This window comes from Pseudophryne corroboree, chromosome 9 (genome assembly GCF_028390025.1).
Source record: "Pseudophryne corroboree isolate aPseCor3 chromosome 9, aPseCor3.hap2, whole genome shotgun sequence".
Lineage (NCBI taxonomy): Eukaryota > Metazoa > Chordata > Amphibia > Anura > Myobatrachidae > Pseudophryne > Pseudophryne corroboree.
Window position 1 is genome coordinate 350,692,706 of NC_086452.1, and position 21,847 is coordinate 350,714,552.

The 21,847-nt window shown below is 46.3% G+C and overlaps 1 protein-coding gene across 6 annotated transcripts in view; it reads right to left on the bottom strand.

Moving 5' to 3' along the window:
• NCF4 (neutrophil cytosolic factor 4) overlaps positions 1-21,847 on the bottom strand; it is a 554,470-nt gene that overhangs the window by 61,162 nt on the left and 471,461 nt on the right. For all 6 annotated transcript variants that reach the window (XM_063940668.1, XM_063940669.1, XM_063940666.1 and 3 more), the window contains one exon: positions 21,006-21,090. In XM_063940668.1, coding sequence (XP_063796738.1) covers positions 21,006-21,090 — 85 coding nt within the window. The remainder of the gene's footprint in view (positions 1-21,005; positions 21,091-21,847) is intronic.

Below are 21,847 nucleotides of genomic sequence, written 5' to 3' on the forward strand. Positions count from 1 at the left end.
CATATATAGGTCTGAACAACTGTATATGATTAAGGTAATCAACAAGATGATTGGTTGATCCCAGTTTAAATAGGATCCAGCAACACTGCAATGACAAACCTCTGACGAAACCGCTTGCCCTACTGGCGGAGAAACGCGTAAGAAGGGCACTTATCACCTGAATCCTGTTGTCTGACGACTCCTCACTTCTCTCTGTGGCTGCATCATTGGCCGGCGAGCCGCTAATCGGGGTTTTTGCTGAAGCGTGACCTGGCTAAAGAGGCACGCTCCCCGCTCATCACAAGCTGCGGCAGTTGTGAGTATCCATCAGCTCACATTGCAGCTATATCATTCCGGGGTCGCAGTATACCGCTGGAGACATCTTACTATCACAGCTGCGGCTGCCGTGAGTATCCATCAGCTCACACTGCTAATTCGGGGTCGTAGCATACTGCTGGAGACATCTAAACATCACAGCGCTCTCCCCCGTGGACACACATGCATATGTGGTTATAAGAAACTGGGTCACAGAGACTATATAATTTGGATGCCAAATATATCCTCATGAGAAGTTGATATAGACTTACCTCAGTACATATATGGATGGATTTATATAAAAATCTTAACGGACATTTATATTGAGTCAGAGGCACAGGATTTAAGTAATTCTTATATTTATTTTAAATGTGGTCATATATGTGGATTATATTTTAATAAAGCTGTACAAAATATATTTTTTATATCTGGTTTCAGCGCACCTTGTTTGTTTATTGTATAATTGTCTGTTTTATTTGGTGGAACAGTACCACCATTAGGAGCTGCAAAAACCGGATATTAACTAAATAGTGGTCATTAATTGACAATTTTATGGTTTGCTTGGTGGTTTAGTAAGCGCTGTGTTTTATAAGAATTATTGATAAGATAAGCGTCTGCTCTGCATGGTTTGTAGGGATGCTGGTGGGATCCGTAAGGTAAATATACAAAGCTATTTTTAAAGTCTGTGAATTTCTGTTTGGCGCCAAATGCGCACACAATACAAGCATAAACCTGTACTCTGCATATCTGATCATATTGTTGCAAAACAAGGTTCAAATGAGTCATATTGTGTTTGATTCAGATTGGATTGCTTATCTGTTAAGTAGGTTAAAAGTACATTTAAAAGTTGCTGCAAAAGCCTTGATATAGTGTTTTTTTAACTCAGGCCTAAAATAACTTCAGGGGCTTGCATGGTGTGCGATTTCTTTGTGACAAATACCCCTTTTCCACTTACGATCACGGGTCACAGCCGGGAGCCTGACACGGGAGCTGCCCCCTGCTGCGACCCGTGCTCGTCCCCTTTCCCATCAGCAGTCACAACCCGGCATATGCCGGGTTGGTGACGCTTCTAGTGACGCGGCAGGGGCGGCGCAGGGAGATCACATGATCTCCCAGCGCCGCCCTTCCATACAGTGTAAACGGGAGCCGTGTCGCATCGACACGGCTCCCGTTTACACTAGAACCCTACCCGGATCATTCCCGTGTCCTACCCAGGTAAATAGCCGGGTAGGATTCACGGGTCACTTGATCCGGGTTGACCCTTTTCCACTTGCCAAAAACACGGGTAAATGCGCGCCCCCGTGCATTTACCCGTGTTTTTTGAGCTAGTGGAAAAGGGGTAAAAGGAAGCCGCATGGTCTGTCCTCCATTTTGGACTAACCACATGGCTTGACCACCATTTTGTGTAACCCTCATGGATGTGGAAGGGGGAGGAGCAGTGGCCATGTTCGGAAGGTCATTTTTTCTAAATGGCTGATTTTCACTGCCTGGAATAATCAGCCCTCCTTGGTTAAAAAGAAATCACCATTTATGAGTTACCAATGCATTTATTTAACCCATGCCATAGTCAATTACAAATAGTTTCAGCTGGGCCTAGTGAAAAGTTAATAGTAAGATGAATATTTGATGTAAGAAGTACACACAGATATTAAAAAAAAAGTTTTTCTCTGACGTCCTAGTGGATGCTGGGGACTCCGTCAGGACCATGGGGAATAGCGGCTCCGCAGGAGACAGGGCACAAAAGTAAAAGCTTTAGGATCAGGTGGTGTGCACTGGCTCCTCCCCCTATGACCCTCCTCCAAGCCTCAGTTAGATTTTTGTGCCCGGCCGAGAAGGGTGCAATCTAGGTGGCTCTCCTAAAGAGCTGCTTAGAGTAAAAGTTTTGTTAGGTTTTTTATTTTCAGTGAGTCCTGCTGGCAACAGGCTCACTGCATCGAGGGACTTAGGGGAGAGAAGTGAACTCACCTGCGTGCAGGATGGATTGGCTTCTTAGGCTACTGGACACCATTAGCTCCAGAGGGAGTCGGAACACAGGTCTCACCCTGGGGTTCGTCCCGGAGCCGCGCCGCCGACCCCCTTGCAGATGCCGAAAAGTGAAGAGGTCCAGAAACCGGCGGCAGAAGACTTTTCAGTCTTCATAAGGTAGCGCACAGCACTGCAGCTGTGCGCCATTGTTGTCAGCACACTTCATAGCAGCGGTCACTGAGGGTGCAGGGCGCTGGGGGGGCGCCCTGGGCAGCAATGATAGTACCTTATTCTGGCTAAAAATACATCACATATAGCCCCTGGGGGCTATATGGATGTATTTAACCCCTGCCAGGTCTCAGAAAAACGGGAGAAGAAGCCCGCCGAAAAGGGGGCGGGGCCTATTCTCCTCAGCACACAGCGCCATTTTCCCTCACAGAAATGCTGGTGGGAAGGCTCCCAGGCTCTCCCCTGCACTGCACTACAGAAACAGGGTTAAAACAGAGAGGGGGGGCACTTATTTGGCGATATGACTATATATATTAAAATGCTATAAGGGAAAAACACTTATATAAAGGTTGTCCCTGTATAATTATAGCGTTTTTGGTGTGTGCTGGCAAACTCTCCCTCTGTCTCCCCAAAGGGCTAGTGGGGTCCTGTCCTCTATCAGAGCATTCCCTGTGTGTGTGCTGTGTGTCGGTACGTGTGTGTCGACATGTATGAGGACGATGTTGGTGAGGAGGCGGAGCAATTGCCTGTAATGGTGATGTCACTCTCTAGGGAGTCGACACCGGAATGGATGGCTTATTTAAGGAATTACGTGATAATGTCAACACGCTGCAAGGTCGGTTGACGACATGAGACGGCCGGCAAACCAATTAGTACCTGTCCAGGCGTCTCAAACACCGTCAGGGGCGTTAAAACGTCCTTTTACCTCAGTCGGTCGACACAGACACGGACACTGACTCCAGTGTCGACGGTGAAGAAACAAACGTATTTTCCTTTAGGGCCACACGTTACTTGTTAAGGGCAATGAAGGAGGTGTTACATATTTCTGATACTACAAGTACCACAAAAAAGGGTATTATGTGGAGTGTGAAAAAACTACCTGTAGTTTTTCCTGAATCAGATAAATTAAATGAAGTGTGTGATGATGCGTGGGTTTCCCCCGATAGAAAATTATTGCCGGTATACCCTTTCCCGCCAGAAGTTAGGGCGCGTTGGGAAACACCCCTTAGGGTGGATAAGGCGCTCACACGCTTATCAAAACAAGTGGCGGTACCGTCTCCAGATAGGGCCGCCCTCAAGGAGCCAGCTGATAGGAGGCTGGAAAATATCCTAAAAAGTATATACACACATACTGGTGTTATACTGCGACCAGCGATCGCCTCAGCCTGGATGTGCAGCGCTGGGGTGGCTTGGTCGGATTCCCTGACTAAAAATATTGATACCCTTGACAGGGACAGTATTTTATTGACTATAGAGCATTTAAAGGATGCATTTCTATATATGCGAGATGCACAGAGGGATATTTGCACTCTGGCATCAAGAGTAAGTGCGATGTCCATATCTGCCAGAAGTTGTTTATGGACACGACAGTGGTCAGGTGATGCAGATTCCAAACGGCACATGGAAGTATTGCCGTATAAAGGAGAAAAAGACAACGTCTTTTCAGCCTCAGTCCTTTCGTCCCCATAAGGGCAAGCGGGCAAAAGGCCAGTCATATCTGCCATGGGATAGAGGAAAGGGAAGAAGACTGCAGCAGGCAGCCCATTCCCAGAAACAGAAGCCCTCCACCGCTTCTGCCAAGTCCTCAGCATGACGCTGGGGCCGTAAAAGCGGACTCCGGTGCGGTGGGGGGGGTCGTCTCAAGAGTTTCAGCACGCAGTGGGCTCACTCGCAAGTGGACCCCTGGATCCTACAAGTAGTATCCCAGGGGTACAGATTGGAAATTCGAGACGTCTCCCCCTCGCAGGTTCCTGAAGTCTGCTTTACCAACGTCTCCCTCCGACAGGGAGGCAGTAGTGGAAACAATTCACAAGCTGTATTCCCAGCAGGTGATAATCAAAGTACCCCTCCTACAACAAGGAAAGGGGTATTATTCCACACTATATTGTGGTACTGAAGCCAGACGGCTCGGTGAGACCTATTCTAAATCTGAAATAGTTGAACACTTACATACAAAGGTTCAAATCAAGATGGAGTCACTCAGAGCAGTGATAGCGAACCAGGAAGAAGGGGACTATATGGTGTCCCGGGACATCAGGGATGCTTACCTCCATGTCCCAATTTGCCCTTCTCACCAAGGGTACCTCAGGTTCGTGGTACAGAACTGTCACTATCAGTTTCAGACGCTGCCGGTTGGATTGTCCACGGCACCCCGGGTCCTTACCAAGGTAATGGCCGAAATGATGATTCTTCTTCAAAGAAAATGGACGATCTCCTGATAGGGGCAAGGTCCAGAGAACAGTTGGAGGTCGGAGTAGCACTATCTCAAGTAGTTCTACGACAGCACGGGTGGATTCTAAATATTCCAAAACCGCAGCTGTTTCCGACGACACGTCTGCTGTTCCTAGGGATGATTCTGGACACAGTCCAGAAAAAGGTGTTTCTCCCGGAGAAGAAAGCCAGGGAGTTATCCGAGCTAGTCAGGAACCTCCTAAAACCAGGAAAAGTGTCAGTGCATCATTGCACAAGGGTCCTGGGAAAAATGGTGGCTTCTTACGAAGCGATTCCATTCGGTAGATTTCACGCAAGAACTTTTCAGTGGGATCTGCTGGAAAAATGGTCCGGATCGCATCTTCAGATGCATCAGCGGATAACCCTGTCTCCAAGGACAAGGGTGTTTCTTCTGCGGTGGCTGCAGAGTGCTCATCTACTAAAGGGCCGCAGATTCGGCATTCAGGACTGGGTCCTGGTGACCACGGATGCCAGCCTGAGAGGCTGGGGAGCAGTCACACAGGGAAAAAATTTCCAGGGAGTGTGATCAAGTCTGGAGACTTCTCTCCACATAAATATACTGGAGCTAAGGGCAATTTACAATGTTCTAAGCTTAGCAAGACCTCTGCTTCAAGGTCAGCCGGTATTGATCCAGTGGGACAACATCACGGCAGTCGCCCACGTAAACAGACAGGGCGGCACAAGAAGCAGGAGGGCAATGGCAGAAACTGCAAGGATTCTTCGCTGGGCGAAAAATCATGTGATAGCACTGTCAGCAGTGTTCATTCCGGGAGTGGACAACTGGGAAGCAGACTTCCTCAGCAGGCACGACCTCCACCCGGGAGAGTGGGGACTTCATCGGGAAGTATTCCACATGATTGTGAACCGTTGGGAAAGACCAAAGGTGGACATGATGGCGTCCCGCCTGAACAAAAAACTGGACAGGTATTGCGCCAGGTCAAGAGACCCTCAAGCAATATCTGTGGACGTTCTGGTAACACCGTGGGTGTACCAGTCGGTGTATGTGTTCCCTCCTCTGCTTCTCATAACCAAGGTACTGAGAATTATAAGACGTAGAGGAGTAAGAACTATACTCGTGGCTCCGGATTGGCCAAGAAGGACGTGGCACCCGGAACTTCAAGAAATGCTCACAGAGGACTCATGGCCTCTGCCGCTAAGAAGGGACTTGCTTCAGCAAGTACCAGGTCTGTTCCAAGACTTACCGCGGCTGCGTTTGACGGCATGGCGGTGGAACGCCAGATCCTAAGGGAAAAAGGCATTCCGGAAGAGGTCATTCCTACCCTGGTCAAAACCAGGAAGGAGGTGACCGCAAAACATTATCACCACATGTGGCGAAAATATGTTGCGTGGTGTGAGGCCAGGAAGGCCCCACGAAGAAATTTCAACTCGGTTGATTCCTGCATTTCCTGCAAACAGGAGTGTCTATGGGCCTCAAATTGGGGTCCATTAAGGTTCAAATTTCGGCCCTGTCAATTTTCTTCCAGAAAGAATTGGCTTCAGTTCCTGAAGTCCAGAAGTTTGTCAAGGGAGTATTGCATATACAACCCCCTTTTTGTGTCTCCAGTGGCACTGTGGGATCTCAACGTAGTTCTGGGATTCCTCAAATCACATTTTAAACCGCTCAAATCTGTGGATTTGAAATATCTCACATGAAAAGTGACCATGCTGTTGGCCCTGGCCTCGGCCAGGCGAGTGTCAGAATTGGCGGCTTTGTCTCACAAAAGCCATATCTGATTGTCCATTCGGACAGGGCAGAGCTGCGGACTCGTCCCCAGTTTCTTCCTAAGGTGGTGTCAGCGTTTCACCTGAACCAGCTTATTGTGGTACCTGCGGCTACTAGGGACTTGGAGGACTCCAAGTTGCTAGATGTTGTCAGGGCCCTGAAAATATAGGTTTCCAGGACGGCTGGAGTCAGGAAAACTGACTCGCTGTTATCCTGTATGCACCCAACAAACTGGGTGCTCTTGCTTCTAAGCAGACGATTGCTCGTTGGATTTGTAGCACATTTCAACTTGCACATTCTGTGGCAGGCCTGCCACAGCCTAAATCTGTCAAGGCCCATTCCACAAGGAAGGTGGGCTCATCCTGGACGGCTGCCCGAGGGGTCTCGGCATTACAACTCTGCCGAGCAGCTACGTGGTCGGGGGAGAACACGTTTGTAAAATTCTACAAATTTGATACCCTGGCTAAAGAGGACCTGGAGTTCTCTCATTCGGTGCTGCAGAGTCATCCGCACTCTCCCGCCCGTTTGGGAGCTTTGGTATAATCCCCATGGTCCTGACGGAGTCCCCAGCATCCACTAGGACGTCAGAGAAAATAAGATTTTACTTACCGATAAATCTATTTCTCGTAGTCCGTAGTGGATGCTGGGCGCCCATCCCAAGTGCGTATTGTCTGCAATACTTGTACATAGTTATTGTTACAAAAATCGGGTTATTATTGTTGTGAGCCATCTTTTCAGAGGCTCCGCTGTTATCATGCTGTTAACTGGGTTCAGATCACAGGTTGTACAGTGTGATTGGTGTGGCTGGTATGAGTCTTACCCGGGATTCAAAATCCTTCCTTATTGTGTACGCTCGTCCGGGCACAGTATCCTAACTGAGGCTTGGAGGAGGGTCATAGGGGGAGGAGCCAGTGCACACCACCTGATCCTAAAGCTTTTACTTTTGTGCCCTGTCTCCTGCGGAGCCGCTATTCCCCATGGTCCTGACGGAGTCCCCAGCATCCACTACGGACTACGAGAAATAGATTTATCGGTAAGTAAAATCTTATTTTTTTCTCTAAGATTCAGTTAACTCTGCTTGCTATAAGATAGCCATTGAAATGCAAATTAACCTGTGTAACTGCTTTTTCCTAGCAGTGAAAAAAACCACCTTTACAGGCAGCCAATAGCACATAGCATTCATATGCAAATTAGAAGCACTTAATGGGTAAATGAGTCTCAGGAGACCAGTGAATGGTACATATATATAATACTATAATTATGTGTGTGTTTATATCAATGTATGTTCTGCAAGATAGCTATCCAATATGAATCATACCATTTGAATTATTGATGATTATTAGATTCATTTTGACCTGTACTGAAAAATTTGTTGCTATTTAGTTTAAATATAGAGTTAATATTTAAAAATAAGTGTAAGACGCACACGCAGCCTGGCCTAGTTGTAAAGGTTTATACAGAAGAAACTGTGGGGTAAATTTACTAAGATTCGTATTTTCCCGTTTGAGGTCAAAGTTCAATCACAAATGACATCGAAAGTGTAAATATGCAACTTTTTGAATTGATTACTACTAATTTACTAAGCTGCCGTATTCTGCATTTTCGGGTTTTCCGATGTCGATGTCATTCGTTTTTTTTTGGCAGTGTTTTACGTGAGTGACTTGTAAAACACTGCCGACTTTAATACAATGAATCTCGGCCGGATCTGAGAGATCCGTGCTGGGCTTCATTGTGCAGCTTGTAAAAAAAATAAAAAAATGTTTAAATGTAAAAAAAAAATTGCGTGGGGTCCCCCCTCCTAAGGCAAACCAGCCTCGGGCTCTTTGAGCCGATCCTGGTTGCAGAAATATGGGGAAAAAATGGACAGGGGTTCCCCCATATTTAAGCAACCAGCATCGGGCTCTGCGCCTGGTCCTGGTTCCAAAAATACGGGGAACAAAAAGAGTAGGGGTCCCCCGTATTTTTGAAACCAGCACCGGGCTCCACTAGCTGGACAGGTAATGCCACAGCCGGGGGTCACTTTTATACAGTGCCTTGCGGCCGTGGCAACAAATATCCAACTAGTCACCCCTGGTCGGGGTACCCTGGGGGAGTGGGGACCCCTTCAATCAAGGGGTCCCCCCCCCAGCCACCCAAGGGCCAGGGGTGAAGCCCGAGGCTGTCCCCCCCATCCAATGGGCTGCGGATGGGGGGCTGATAGCCTTTGTGAAAAGTGATTGATATTGTTTTTAGTAGCAGTACTACAAGGCCCAGCAAGCCTCCCCCGCAAGCTGGTACTTGGAGAACCACAAGTACCAGCATGCGGCGGAAAAACGGGCCCGCTGGTACCTGTAGTACTACTACTAAAAAAATACCCCAATAAAGACAACACACACACACCTTGAAAGTATAACTTTAATACATCCATCCACACCTCCATATACACATACTTACCTTATGTACCCACGCAGGTCGGTCCTCTTCTCCAGTAGAATCCATGGTGGACCTGTAGAAAAAATTATACTCACATAATCCAGTGTTTTCGGCTCCTCTGTAAATCCTTTTGTAATCCACGTACTTGAAAAAATAAAAAAACGGATACCCGACCACGAACTGAAAGGGGACCCATGTTTTCACATGGGCCCCCTTTCCCCGAATGCCAGAAACCCACTCTGACTGATGTCTAAGTGAGTTTCTTCAGCCAATCAGGGAGCGCCACGTTGTGGCACCCTCCTGATCGGCTGTGTGCTCCTGTACTGTATGACAGGCGGCACACGGCAGTGTTACAATGTAGCGCCTATGCGCTCCATTGTAACCAATGGTGGGAACTTTCAGGTCAGCGGTTGACCGAAAGTGACCTCACCGCTGACCTGAAAGTTCCCACCATTGGTTACAATGGAGCGCATAGGCGCTACATTGTAACACTGCCGTGTGCCGCCTGTCATACAGTACAGGAGCACACAGCCGATCAGGAGGGTGCCACAACGTGGCGCTCCCTGATTGGCTGAAGAAACCCACTTAGACATCAGTCAGAGTGGGTTTCTGGCATTCGGGGAAAGAGGGCCCATGTGAAAACATGGGTCCCCTTTCAGTTCGTGGTCGGGTATCCGTTTTTTTATTTTTTCAAGTACGTGGATTACAAAAGGATTTACCGAGGAGCCGAAAACACTGGATTATGTGAGTATAATTTTTTCTACAGGTACACCATGGATTCTACTGGAGAAGAGGACCGACCTGCGTGGGAACATAAGGTAAGTATGTGTATATGGAGGTGTGGATGGATGTATTAAAGTTATACTTTCAAGGTGTGTGTGTCTTGTCTTTATTGGGGTATTTTTTTAGTAGTAGTACTACAGGTACCAGCGGGCCCGTTTTTCTGCCGCATGCTGGTACTTGTGGTTCTCCAAGGACCAGCTTGCGGGGGAGGCTTGCTGGGCCTTGTAGTACTGCTACTAAAAACAATATCAATCACTTTTCACAAAGGCTATCAGCCCCCCATCCGCAGCCCATTGGATGGGGGGGACAGCCTCGGGCTTCATCCCTGGCCCTTGGGTGGCTGGGGGGGGACCCCTTGATTGAAGGGGTCCCCACTCCCCCAGGGTACCCCGGCCAGGGGTGACTAGTTGGATATTTGATGCCACGGCCGCAAGGCACTGTATAAAAGTGACCCCCGGCTGTGGCATTATCTGTCCAGCTAGTGGAGCCCGGTGCTGGTTTCAAAAATACGGGGGACCCCTACTCTTTTTGTTCCCCGTATTTTTGGAACCAGGACCAGGCGCAGAGCCCGATGCTGGTTGCTTAAATATGGGGGAACCCCTGTCCATTTTTTCCCCATATTTCTGCAACCAGGATCGGCTCAAAGAGCCCGAGGCTGGTTTGCCTTAGGAGGGGGGACCCCACGCAATTTTTTTTCTGAAAATTTAGAACATTTCCCCCCCCTTCCCACTGAAAAACATGCACGGATCTCATGGATCCGTGCATGCCTATACAAACACGGGATAAAAAAGCAGGTCTGTTTTTTTTTAGCACTTTTTTACGATTTGTATTTTATCACGGCAGTGTTTGGCTATTGTCGGCAGTGTTTGTGTTTTGCACTTTTTAGTAAATGACCGATTTCTACCAAATTGCAGGCGTATTTGACCGATGGTGTATTGATTCGTGATTTTTTCCTAGGACTTCCAAAATATTACGAATGCCCTCATCACTGCCGTGATTTTTGCTTAGTAAATTACCGAGATGACACTTTGAAGAAAAAACGGCATCTCGGTCAAAATCGGGACCTTAGTAAATATACCCCTGTGTGTGGTGTTAAGTGAGCGATTATAGGTAATATCGCTTACATTTATAGAAGTGTGGGATTTGTACTGTTGCGGACGTACGGTCTTTGTATACGTGTCTCGGACAAAGTACGGGACTGCGTACGCAACGTAAAGAAGTACGCACGATCGCGTGCTTACGCAACGTGCGAAAGGATATGGCCGCTAAGTACAAATTACACAATAGCATTGTTTAGTTTAGGCGCGAAACGGTTGCCACGCGGTAATAGCACAAATTGTTCAGTGTCCAAGATTTAGTTTAAATAAAACCTTTTTTACTGTATTACCTCTGGTACTAAGGCTGTTCACCTGAATGAAAGTTACTTTTCTGTACAGAAAAAAAAAAAAGTGTATTTGAGTGAACGAACGTGAGTGTGCAAACAATAAAGGTTTTGTGGACCCAGGGAATTCGGGATCCCGTAGGAGACTACACCAGGTGAGTGGACACTTGGTGGCGTGAGACTGGCTTGCTCACGTTAACATTGATTAAAGTACAAAGGAGCAAGGTAGCAGATACCGCAGGCCAAAAGGTCAGCGAAGGTTTAGAGTACCGCAGACCAAAAGGTCAGCGAGGTTTTTGTTTAGGTGCCGCAACCACAAGGAGTTAGCGAAGAAACCCATATAGGCCATTTGATTGATACTCTCCGGCTGAGGTTTCGCAGCCTGAAAAACGATTCCATTGGTCTTACGGCGGATAAGTAACAGTTACTTATACGCTGTGCGATTGTACCGCAGGTTCGTGAGTGCAATACTTAGCGCAACGTGATCCCCTTTTTACGAGCTTTGCGTAAAATCGCGGGATCATTAGCTCTGGGTGTAGCATACGAAGCGTGATTTGTGTAAAAAAAGAATTGTTTTAAGGGAGTTTCACTGGTCACTCAGGAAATCTCCAACGACCAATATTTACTGGGAAGGGTAAGTCACTCCCATATACTTCCAGTGAATAGAGGTTACACAGGGGCCCTAGGTTGGGTACGTACCGGCGCTGACGACAGTGTTTAGGTGTATTGGCCAACGTGGGCGTGAGTGGGTGAAAGCACTCGCTGAACTTTCACCGTTGCCTTGTGTTGAGTATTTGGTTTTTTTTGTAGGAATTAGCTGAGAAGGCAATACCTGCAAAATATGGGGGCCAGTTGCTCAAGTAAGGGACGTTCAGGTTGATGTTCCGCGGCCCAGAGGGTCAGCGAGGTACATAATGTGTGAGAAGTACGGATCACACACAGAGGTTTTATGCAATGAATGGGAACGTATGACTGCGGAAGATAGGGAACCGTTCCCTAGGGTAGGCAGTTTTGAACCAGAGGTGTTGCAGAATTTAAGGGTTAGGATATGTCTGATAAAGTCCCAAAAGAAAAGGGTCAGACACACAAACTGTTTAAATTTATGGCAGCAAGAGGGCGATATGCAAGAGAAATTAACATATGCAACCGGTTCCAAACCTAGCGGGAATGAGAACACAAACACACCATTGTCAACACAGGTCGAAGGGGAACAGAAGGCTACAGTCAATGATACATCCGTAAATGATAGTAATATGAAAGAGCAATGTATTAACCCTAACTTTTGCAAAATGTATCCTGTTTTGAAGTCTCTCCAAGGGTTTAGGTCACAGGAAGATGAAGAATTCAGCCAAATCGCAGCTCTCCTCCAAGCAGTCATGTTGCAGGAAACTCAGGTGGGACCTGTCCAACCAGGTAGTGCAGTAACAGTATTCCCCAATGAAAGAACGGGTGAGGTCACAGCTACCGGTAAGTATGAGACAGTTCATTGCACAGAAACAACAACACCACACAGTAAACAGATTAGAAACGGAACGGTAGGATTACACCCTGTTTTGGAAATAGTAACTCCCAATGGGGGAACCGATAGACAGGAAGTAGTCCTCACCAGGAATAATGCAATGTATTGCCCATGGCCCAGAGATGAGCTGCGATCAATCATTTCAGAATTCCCCGACCCTCAGAAGCATTTAGCCAGATGTCAGAAATTTATCAGAGATCTGGGTAATGTGTATGAACCAACAAACCAACATTGGCGGACATTTTTGAAAGCATGCCTACCCCCTAATATTGACACCCAAAAAGTCATCACTGATTGTAGATTAGAGATGGACAGTCCTATGACTGACAGAAACAATCAGGAAAATATAGAACAAATTAACAGACAACTAGAGTTGTATTTCCCCACAACTGCTAAATGGAGGAAAATTTTCTCCATAAAGCAGAGGGAAAACGAAATCACATCTGAATTTTTCCATCAGGCCCTACACATAATGGATAGATACATAGGGGTATCGGATGCAGGGAACGATGAAAATTACAGAGAGGTGGTTGTCTCTGCGCTGATGGACGGACTCGATAAGGCAGTGAGGGACAGAGTACAAACATCTTTGCCTAATTGGAGAGGGGTCACAGTAGCTTGCCTTAGAGAGTGCGCAATTGAACACCATAGGAATATTGCTAGGCGTAGAAAACTGCAAGAGGAGAGGCTAAGGATTGAAAGTATGCAGGCTCTTACACCAAAGTCTCATCAGCCAAAACCCCAAAACCCTAGTAATAACAAAAGACCGAAGATATGTTACAATGTAATGCAAGATTTATGTTCCCTATAGAAAGGTCGCTGACTCGGAGAGAACATCGTATCACTGGAGTGTCTGTTCCGGGAAGGCTGAGAGGCAGGACTGTTGTCACGGCACCTGAGCGCGGAGAACAATAAGATCAGAGGCGGTTGTCGCACCAGTTTTCTTTTTCCTTTTTATTATTTTCTCCATCTCCCATTACCTTCCTTTCCTCCCCCTTCTTGTTCCCTTTCTCTCCCCTTAAACAAGATGGACTTACCCCAAGAGACTGCGTTCCGGGTTTTCCTGTTAATCCTGTTGTTGACGAGAACAGTCTGTTTCGGTGAGAGTAACAGAGAGGTCGAGAAAGGATCTGGAATGGGTTCTGATGGCAAGGACGGATTTGTAGAATTCCAAGGGCAACACATCCATCGAGCAAAGGCGAGTATCAGAAAACGATCTGGTAGTCTAGAAACTAGGAGGCACTGTGAAGGATTATTGGCTGAGGAAGAATGCATTTGTAGGAATTGTGAAAACATAGTTGAGGATGGGTGCATCCACAGATGTCAGTCCAGCCTTAATATCAACATGGACCGTCATCCATTGAGTGATTATCACTCATTAGTGGGTAAGGTTTTAAACCAAACAGAATGCTGGGTGTGCTCACAAGTACCTCAAGGTCAGAGTATGTCAGGACGGGTGGTCTTCTGTATGCCGGCGGTCGGGCTCCCGGTGCTCAGTATACCGGTGCCGGGAGCCCGACAGCCGGCATACCGACACTTATTTTCCCTCGAGGGGGTCCACGACCCCCATAGAGGGAGAATAAAATAGCGTGCCCGTAGCGTGGCGAGCGCAGCGAGCCCGCAAGGGGCTCATTTGCGCTCGCCACACTATCGGTAAGCCGGCGGTCGGCCTCCCGGCGCCGGTATGCTGGTCGCCGGGAGCCCTACCGCCGGCCAGCCGCAGTGAACCCGTCAGGACTAGTACCGTACCCTTTAGCAATAGATGAGGTACTCGAATTACGGGGTGGTAGACTGGTGGACAAGAAATTTAATATTTCTAAGCCCCCTAGTTTGAAGCTCCACCAGTACCATGTAGATAGATCCTTAGTATATTTCAACATTTCCAATTCCCGAAAGCCGGGAAATTGGGAAGTGACATGGAATAACCAAACCATGGCATTTTCGCACAGAGCTGATAGGATACCCGTAGACTCTGAATTTATACGCCAAATAGCCAACAGTGGAAGGTATTTTCGGTATAGGTATACTCAAGGAAGTAAGACCATGTGGGTTGGAGAAGTATCACCAGGGTACTGTGCGCATATCATACAGCCTGATAAGTTTACTGAACAGATGAGAGAGTTAGGGATAGGATTTTTCACTTGGAAGGTTTGCAATATGGTAATGTCATATTCTGTCCCATATGTACTCCCTGATGATGCTTATTTCATATGTGGGAGAAAGGCGTATAAGTGGCTTGCCCCAAACTCAGAGGGATTGTGTTACATTGGAAGAGTGTTGCCAGAGGTCATGACCATAACCCATGATAAGATGAAAGACGTTCACCGCAGTGCTCAAGCTCCTTATACTCATACTCATTATGAACACATCGTTAAGAGACACATTATATATTGGACAGAGCACGTAGCCTCTGATTTGATCCACGAATCCACCGGGATTCAATTCCTTCTCGCATTAGATATCACCCGTACTGCCAGAGGAATTATAAATTATAGGTACATCTATGCGCTAGCGAATCTGATAGATAATATCACTGAGATGTATGACGACACCTTCAGGTATATGGGAAGGGAGTTGCAAGCTTACAAAATGGAACTGATCCAGCACAGGATGGTACTCAATTATATCACAGCCGTGACGGGAGGGTACGGTGTCACATTGGCAACTCAATATGGTGTGAAGTGCTGCACGTATATTACAAACAGCACTGATGACCCAACTGAGATCATTGATCAAAAGATGGACGATATCTTGCAGTTGAAGTGGGAGTTCCGACGGAGACACAACCTTACCCTGACTGCTGTGAGTAATGAACTGACCGGCTGGGTCTCATGGTTGAACCCACGCAATTGGTTCTCAGGTTTAGGAGAATGGGCTCAAAATGTTATTATGAGTGTAGGAAAGTTTCTCCTTTGTATCCTGGGAGTTGTCATAATTATTGGCTTGATATTTAGGTGTGTTCGAATTTTAATGCGGCGCAAGCGCAGTACAAAAGTGATGAGTTTAAGGAGCGGGGGCATTGGTACAGCAGCAGATTTAATTTATGATCCATCTATAGAAACGATGTTGTGATAAGGATTACAAATGAATTCCACGGCCCGTTTCTTTCACCCGTTTTTCCTGTGTTTCTCCCTCAGCAAAAATACACCCATCCGGAAGAGACTTCGATCAACACCCAAGAATGATTACGCAAATGTTATGTGAATGTATTGTACATATGTGTCTCATCTTCATCTCTATAACCTTCAGTTAGTGACACACATAGTCGACAGGTGATATCCACATATATTAGCACTCACATATGTTCCCCCTCCATGTATCATCAACTAAATGTGCACCCCATTTGTTGGAACAAGAAGCCGAAAAGAGCTCGGTAGTGTTTGTTGGCCCACTTACAGACCCTTAATACGGGATGAGAAGGATTTTAATCTATACTTCGCAATACCTCGAAGCTTATCTAGAACATATACGGCACCATGATACATGCCCCTCAGACATGGATTCATACATACATGCTTTTACTATCTCACTAGGCCATACATTTCCCACCTACACCTCTCCTCCTACCATCCAATCATTTGTAGATATGTATTGTATATTTTTCTGTTTAATGTTTAGATAGTGGCAGTTATTGTTGACTGCCAAAGGGTGGACTGTCAAAGTCGAAAAATATTGTAATGCATACACCATGTACTAACCCCATATACATGCCAGCTGCGCGTACACTTATTCTGCCGTGCGTGCACATATCCTCAATTTGCGTAGGATCGCTCCTGCGATCATGCGCGTGGTATGGGTATTTACGGTGGAGTTTGTGAGCGCATAGAGGGTTATCAGAACATTACATATTTAACTCAAATAGTGCACATTGTACACATAGCCCCCTGCACCACATCAGAAAGAAATAGCTGTTTAAAATGGTAACAGAACAAAGGGATTCACCTTTACAGGATAGGAGGGGACAGAACAAGGTTACAGAGTGGTGTTTGGTATCCAGCTGTAGGGTATTTTAAGGGAAACATTCTGGTGTTGGTTTGAGGAAGATCGCATGTTCCTGAGGATAGTTAGATGCAGAAGCAGAATATAGGTTTAAACTGTATTTACTGTATATTATGTATGCGGGGGGGAATCCAGAGGAGACCACCCACAAGAGCAGTTGAGAAAGACATCGCCCACCTTTTCAAATCAACATATGACCTCTCCTGTAATGTAAAGATACATCTCTGTGTCCAATAGACAGAGGGATTACAGTGACCATTTTATTGTATATGGAAGTAGTGTATAAAAATGCCTGTTGCTGCCTGGCTGGTCAGAAGACTCTGAACGCTTTCTACCTGACAAGCGGAGGACCGGCCGGGTTGTGCAAGCGAACATTCACACGTATGTACATTGACTGTAGTCATTATTCTGTTGTAGATTTATCTTGTTAGCCTGTAGTGTATAATTTGTACTGTTTTACCTTTTGAAATAATCCACTGTGGCCTTAGAACCCTGTGGTTCAACTACATATCGGTGTTGTGTCCTCATTTCCCTGCTAGGGTTTAAAGCGTATTTAACTGTATAAGGTTTATAAGTATTGATAAGGTGTATGCACTGCGGGTACTTTATACCGTCAGCGCTACTTAAGGTTTAAGGTATAACATCATTGTAGTGCTTTGCTGCATAAAGGTTTAAAGTGTAACCATATTATTACATTGTATTACTAATAAGGTTTAAAGGTTATCAATTGTGTGTGCGCGCGCTGTGCATACTCTGTACACTCAGCGCGGCGTGTGTACGCCAAGTACGTACCACGTACGGGACTCTGTACGCAAATAGCGTACAAAGTACGTAGCGCGTGTATTCAGGTAAAAGTGTATCTAGAGGTATAGCTTTATGGTTTAAGATAATATCGACATTATCAGTTGGTTGATGTGAATTGCGGACACCACCTTAGGAAGAAATTGCTGACGAGTCCTGAGTTCAGCTTTGTACTGATGGAAATTAAGTAGGGGCTCTTGCAAGACAATGCCCCCAGCTCCGACATACGTCGGACTGAAGCAAAGCCCAGCAGTGTGACAGTCTTCCACGTAAGGTACTTTCCGTCCACCTCCTGTAACAGTTCAAACCATTCAGATTGGAGGAAGTGCAGAACCAAATTGCGATCCCAAGGTGCCGTAGGCGGCACAAAGGGAGGTTGGATGTGCAAAACACCCTTCAAGAATGTCTGGACCTCAGGGCGAGAAGCCAATTGTTTCTGAAAGTAAATAGACATGGCCGAAATCTGGACTTTAATGGAGCATAGACATAGGCACACATCCACTCCCGACTGCAGAAAAAGCAGGAAACGTCCCAGATGAAATTCCACCGCAGAATATTGTCTGCTTTCACACAAAGAGAGACATACTTCTTCCATATACGGTGGTAATGTTTAGACGTTACCCCCTTCCTGGTTTGGATCATAGTTGGGATGACCTTGTCAGGAATCCCTCTCCTGGCTAGAATCAGCCGTTCAACTTCCATGCCGTTAAACGTAGCCGCGGTAAATCTTGATAGACGAACGGGCCCTGTTGCAGAAAATCCTCACGAAGAGGTAGAGGCCACGGATCTTCGATCAGCATCTCGAGAAGATCCACGCACCAGGCCAATGTATCGAACTTGTAAAACTTTGCAAACGTGTTCGAACCTGACCAAGTAGCTGCTCGGCAGAGCTGTAAAGCCAAGACCCTCCGGGCAGCCGCCCCAAGAAGAACCCACTAACTTAGTAGAGTGGGCTTGTACAGATTTTGGAACGGCAAGCTTGCCGTGGAATAAGCATGCTGGATAGTGAGCCTGATCCAGCGTACAATTGACTGCTTTGAAGCAGGACACCAAATTTTATTGGGATCACAAAGAACGAACAGCGATTCCGATTTCCTGTGATGAGCTGTCCTCTTTACATACGGTATCCGGACTCCAGGTCGACAACAAAAAGGTCGACACACCTTAGGTCGACACCAATTGGTCGACACACCTTAGGTCGACATGGACAAAAGGTCGACAGGAACAAGGTCGACATGGGTTTTTCACAATTTTTTTCTTTTTTGGAACCTTTTCATACTTAACGATCCACGTGGACTACGATTGGAACGGTAATCTGTGCCGAGCGGAGCGAAGGCACCATGCCCGAAGCATGGTGAGCGAAGCGAGACATGCGAGGGAATACGATGCACTAATTGGGGTTCCCGGTCACTCTACGAAGATAACGACACCAAACAAAACATAAAAAACTCACGTCGACCTTTTTCCATGTCGACCTAAGGTGTGTCGACCAATTGGCGTCGACCTAAGGTGTGTCAACCTTTTTGTTGTCGACCTGGAGTCCCAGACCCTTACATACACCTTCAAAGCCCTCACAACATCCAAAGACTTTGAAGTAGCATAGGTGTCCTTAACGTCCGGAACCACAATAGGTTGGTTGAAGTGAAATGCGGACACCACCTTAGGAAGAAATTGCTGACGAGTCCTGAGTTCAGCTCTGTACTGATGGAAAATTAAGTAGGGGCTCTTGTAAGACAATGCCCCCAGCTCCGACATACGTCGGGCTGAAGCCAAGCCCAGCAGTGTGACAGTCTTCCACGTAAGGTACTTTACGTCCACCTCCTGTAACGGTTCAAACCATTCCGATTGGAGGAAGTGCAGAACCAAATTGCGATCCCAAGGTGCCGTAGGAGGCATAAAGGGAGGTTGGATGTGCAAAACATACGGTGGTAATGTTTAGACGTTACCCCCTTCCTGGTTTGGATCATAGTTGGGATGACCTTGTCAGGAATCCCTCTCCTGGCTAGAATCAGCCGTTCAACTTCTATGCTGTTAAACGTAGCCGTGGTAAATCTTGATAGATGAACGGGCCCTGTTGCAGAAGATCCACGCAAAGAGGTAGAGGCCACGGATCTTCGATCAGCATCTCAAGAAGATTCACGCACCAGGCCCTTCTCAGCCAGTCCGGAGCAATGAATACTGCTTGAACCTTTTCCCTTTTTATTGTCTTTAGAATTCGTGGGATCAGAGGAAGTGGAGGAAAGACGTACACCAGCTGGTAGAACCACGGAGTTGTCAGAGCATCTACCGCCACTGCTTGTGGGTCTCTCAACCTGGAACAATACCGCTTGAGCTTCTTGTTGAGTCGAGAGGCCATCTAAACTGAGTCTGATAGGAGGGGCATAGAGGGAGGAGCCAGTGCACACTATCAAATTCTTAAAGTGCCCAAGGCTCCTAGTGGACCCGTCTATACCCATGGTACTAAATGGATTCCCAGTATCCCCTAGGATGTAAGAGAAAGAGTATATATTTAAAAATTATCCAACACTATTTAAAAAAAAACGAAATACATTTTTATGATATACTGTAAAAAACTGGCCATCAGCAGCTGTACCATTGATGGACAATGGTTTTAAACCATAGTTATAAGCCCATCGATGGTGCAGCTATCGATGGTTGAGTTATGCACATGTTCTGAGCGCTTCCATCGGGCCAGCAGCACCGCCAATGTTTTCTTGACGACAGGCACTGCAATCGACGGCAAAATCACTCACTATCAGGCACAGACCATTGATGGTTGTAAATTGCTATATGATGGACGATGGCCTTCCCTAATATATTTCGGTTTTTCATGAGCTTGAACTGTAAAAAAAACATTTAATAATTGCAAAATATTAATTTAAAAAAATTGTGTAGGGTTAAAAAAAAATGTATATATTATATATATATTGATCTTTCCTGATGTATTGAGTAATTGATAACTATAAATGATCATCGCTGACTGACGGGACGCTGCTATTGTTATATGTCCAGGCGGTTAAATCTATGTGCAACCGCCGGGCATACACAGGGAAGTAGAGTGCTGCCTGGCTGCATTTCCCCGGCGGCTGCAGAGAGGAGCATAATCTAACCCAGTAATTTTACTCAGCACTTCTATGTTGTATCTGGAGATAATTTATATTCACAAACAGAAGATACTTCCCTTCTCTCCTGGAATGAGCAGAAGGCTCCTGAGTCCATAAATCGTGGCATTTTGAAGTGGGGGCAGAGTCATGATGCCACAAATCATGTCTGCAGACCACCCACAATTTAGAATTTACCCCTTGAGACTGAATCTCCAAAATGTAGGTACGTATAAAAAAACAAACACACCATTATCTAATATATGATAGTGGTAAGGGGCAGGTAGTTAGGAGACCGCCGGTCACAATACTGACGCCTGCATCCTGACCCCTCAAAATCCCAACAGTTGGCATGCAACTAACAGGGACTATTCATGACACCCATAGAGTGGGAACAGAACAAACCTGGGGCTCGCAAACCCATCCCCACTCCCCCCCCCCCACCTTCCCCCCACCCGGATGGCATTCTAAATCCCGGGATCCTGGCTTCGGTATGGTGGCCAGTGGGATCACAAACGCCGGTCACCCATACCCAACCCTGGTAAAATAATCAATTAATTCGCTTACACAGTATACAGAGAACCCTCTTCTCTCCTCTACATCTGCAATGTGGGCGGACACAGCTACATCTTCCGGCAGCTGCTCAAAGTCACTAGATGGGAAATGAAATGACATAAACAACAGTCGGAAGCATTACACTACTCAACAAATTTAAAAAAAAAATCTCTGTATCTGGCATGTGAACAGTGGTGTATCTATAATGGGTGCAGTGTATGCGGTGCACACAGACCCCTGGGTCGAGGGGCCCACACCGCACAACCTACACGAATCTCAGTCATGGAGACAGAATGCATTTCAAATGCATGTCAGATTGTAAACCATGATCCTGGTGCAAGAGTTAAGTTGTGAGTTAGTTTTTGGGGTAGGCAGGTTTGTGGAGTTGGGTAGCTAGTTGATCACTGGGGGTGGGAGTTTAGGACCATTTTGTGATTCCTTATCATTCTCCATCTTGTGGGTTCAGCTTCTGAAGGAGAACTGCAGACAGCGATATTGCTTAGTGGAACCATTCTTTCTTTGCCACCATACTTGATCTTCCCTCTATTTCTTCCGCTTTAGATATTAAATACATTAAAATAAATAAAGCTGACTTTTCCTTTTCCTCATATATATGCCTCAGTGTAATTTTTTATAACTATTCAGTTTAATGTTTGAATGTGTTTATCTTGTAACGGAGTAGCCACACATCAGACGATAGGGCGTTTATTAATCATCTTTACCCAACACTGGGGCCAAAGAAAAAAGTTTCTTGTGCTAAAACTTGGAATTGTTGTACCTTGAGTCAGAAGGTTCCACTGTTGCAGCCTAGAAACCAAAAATTTGGCTTGTTGTCTTGACAGTTTCAAGTCATG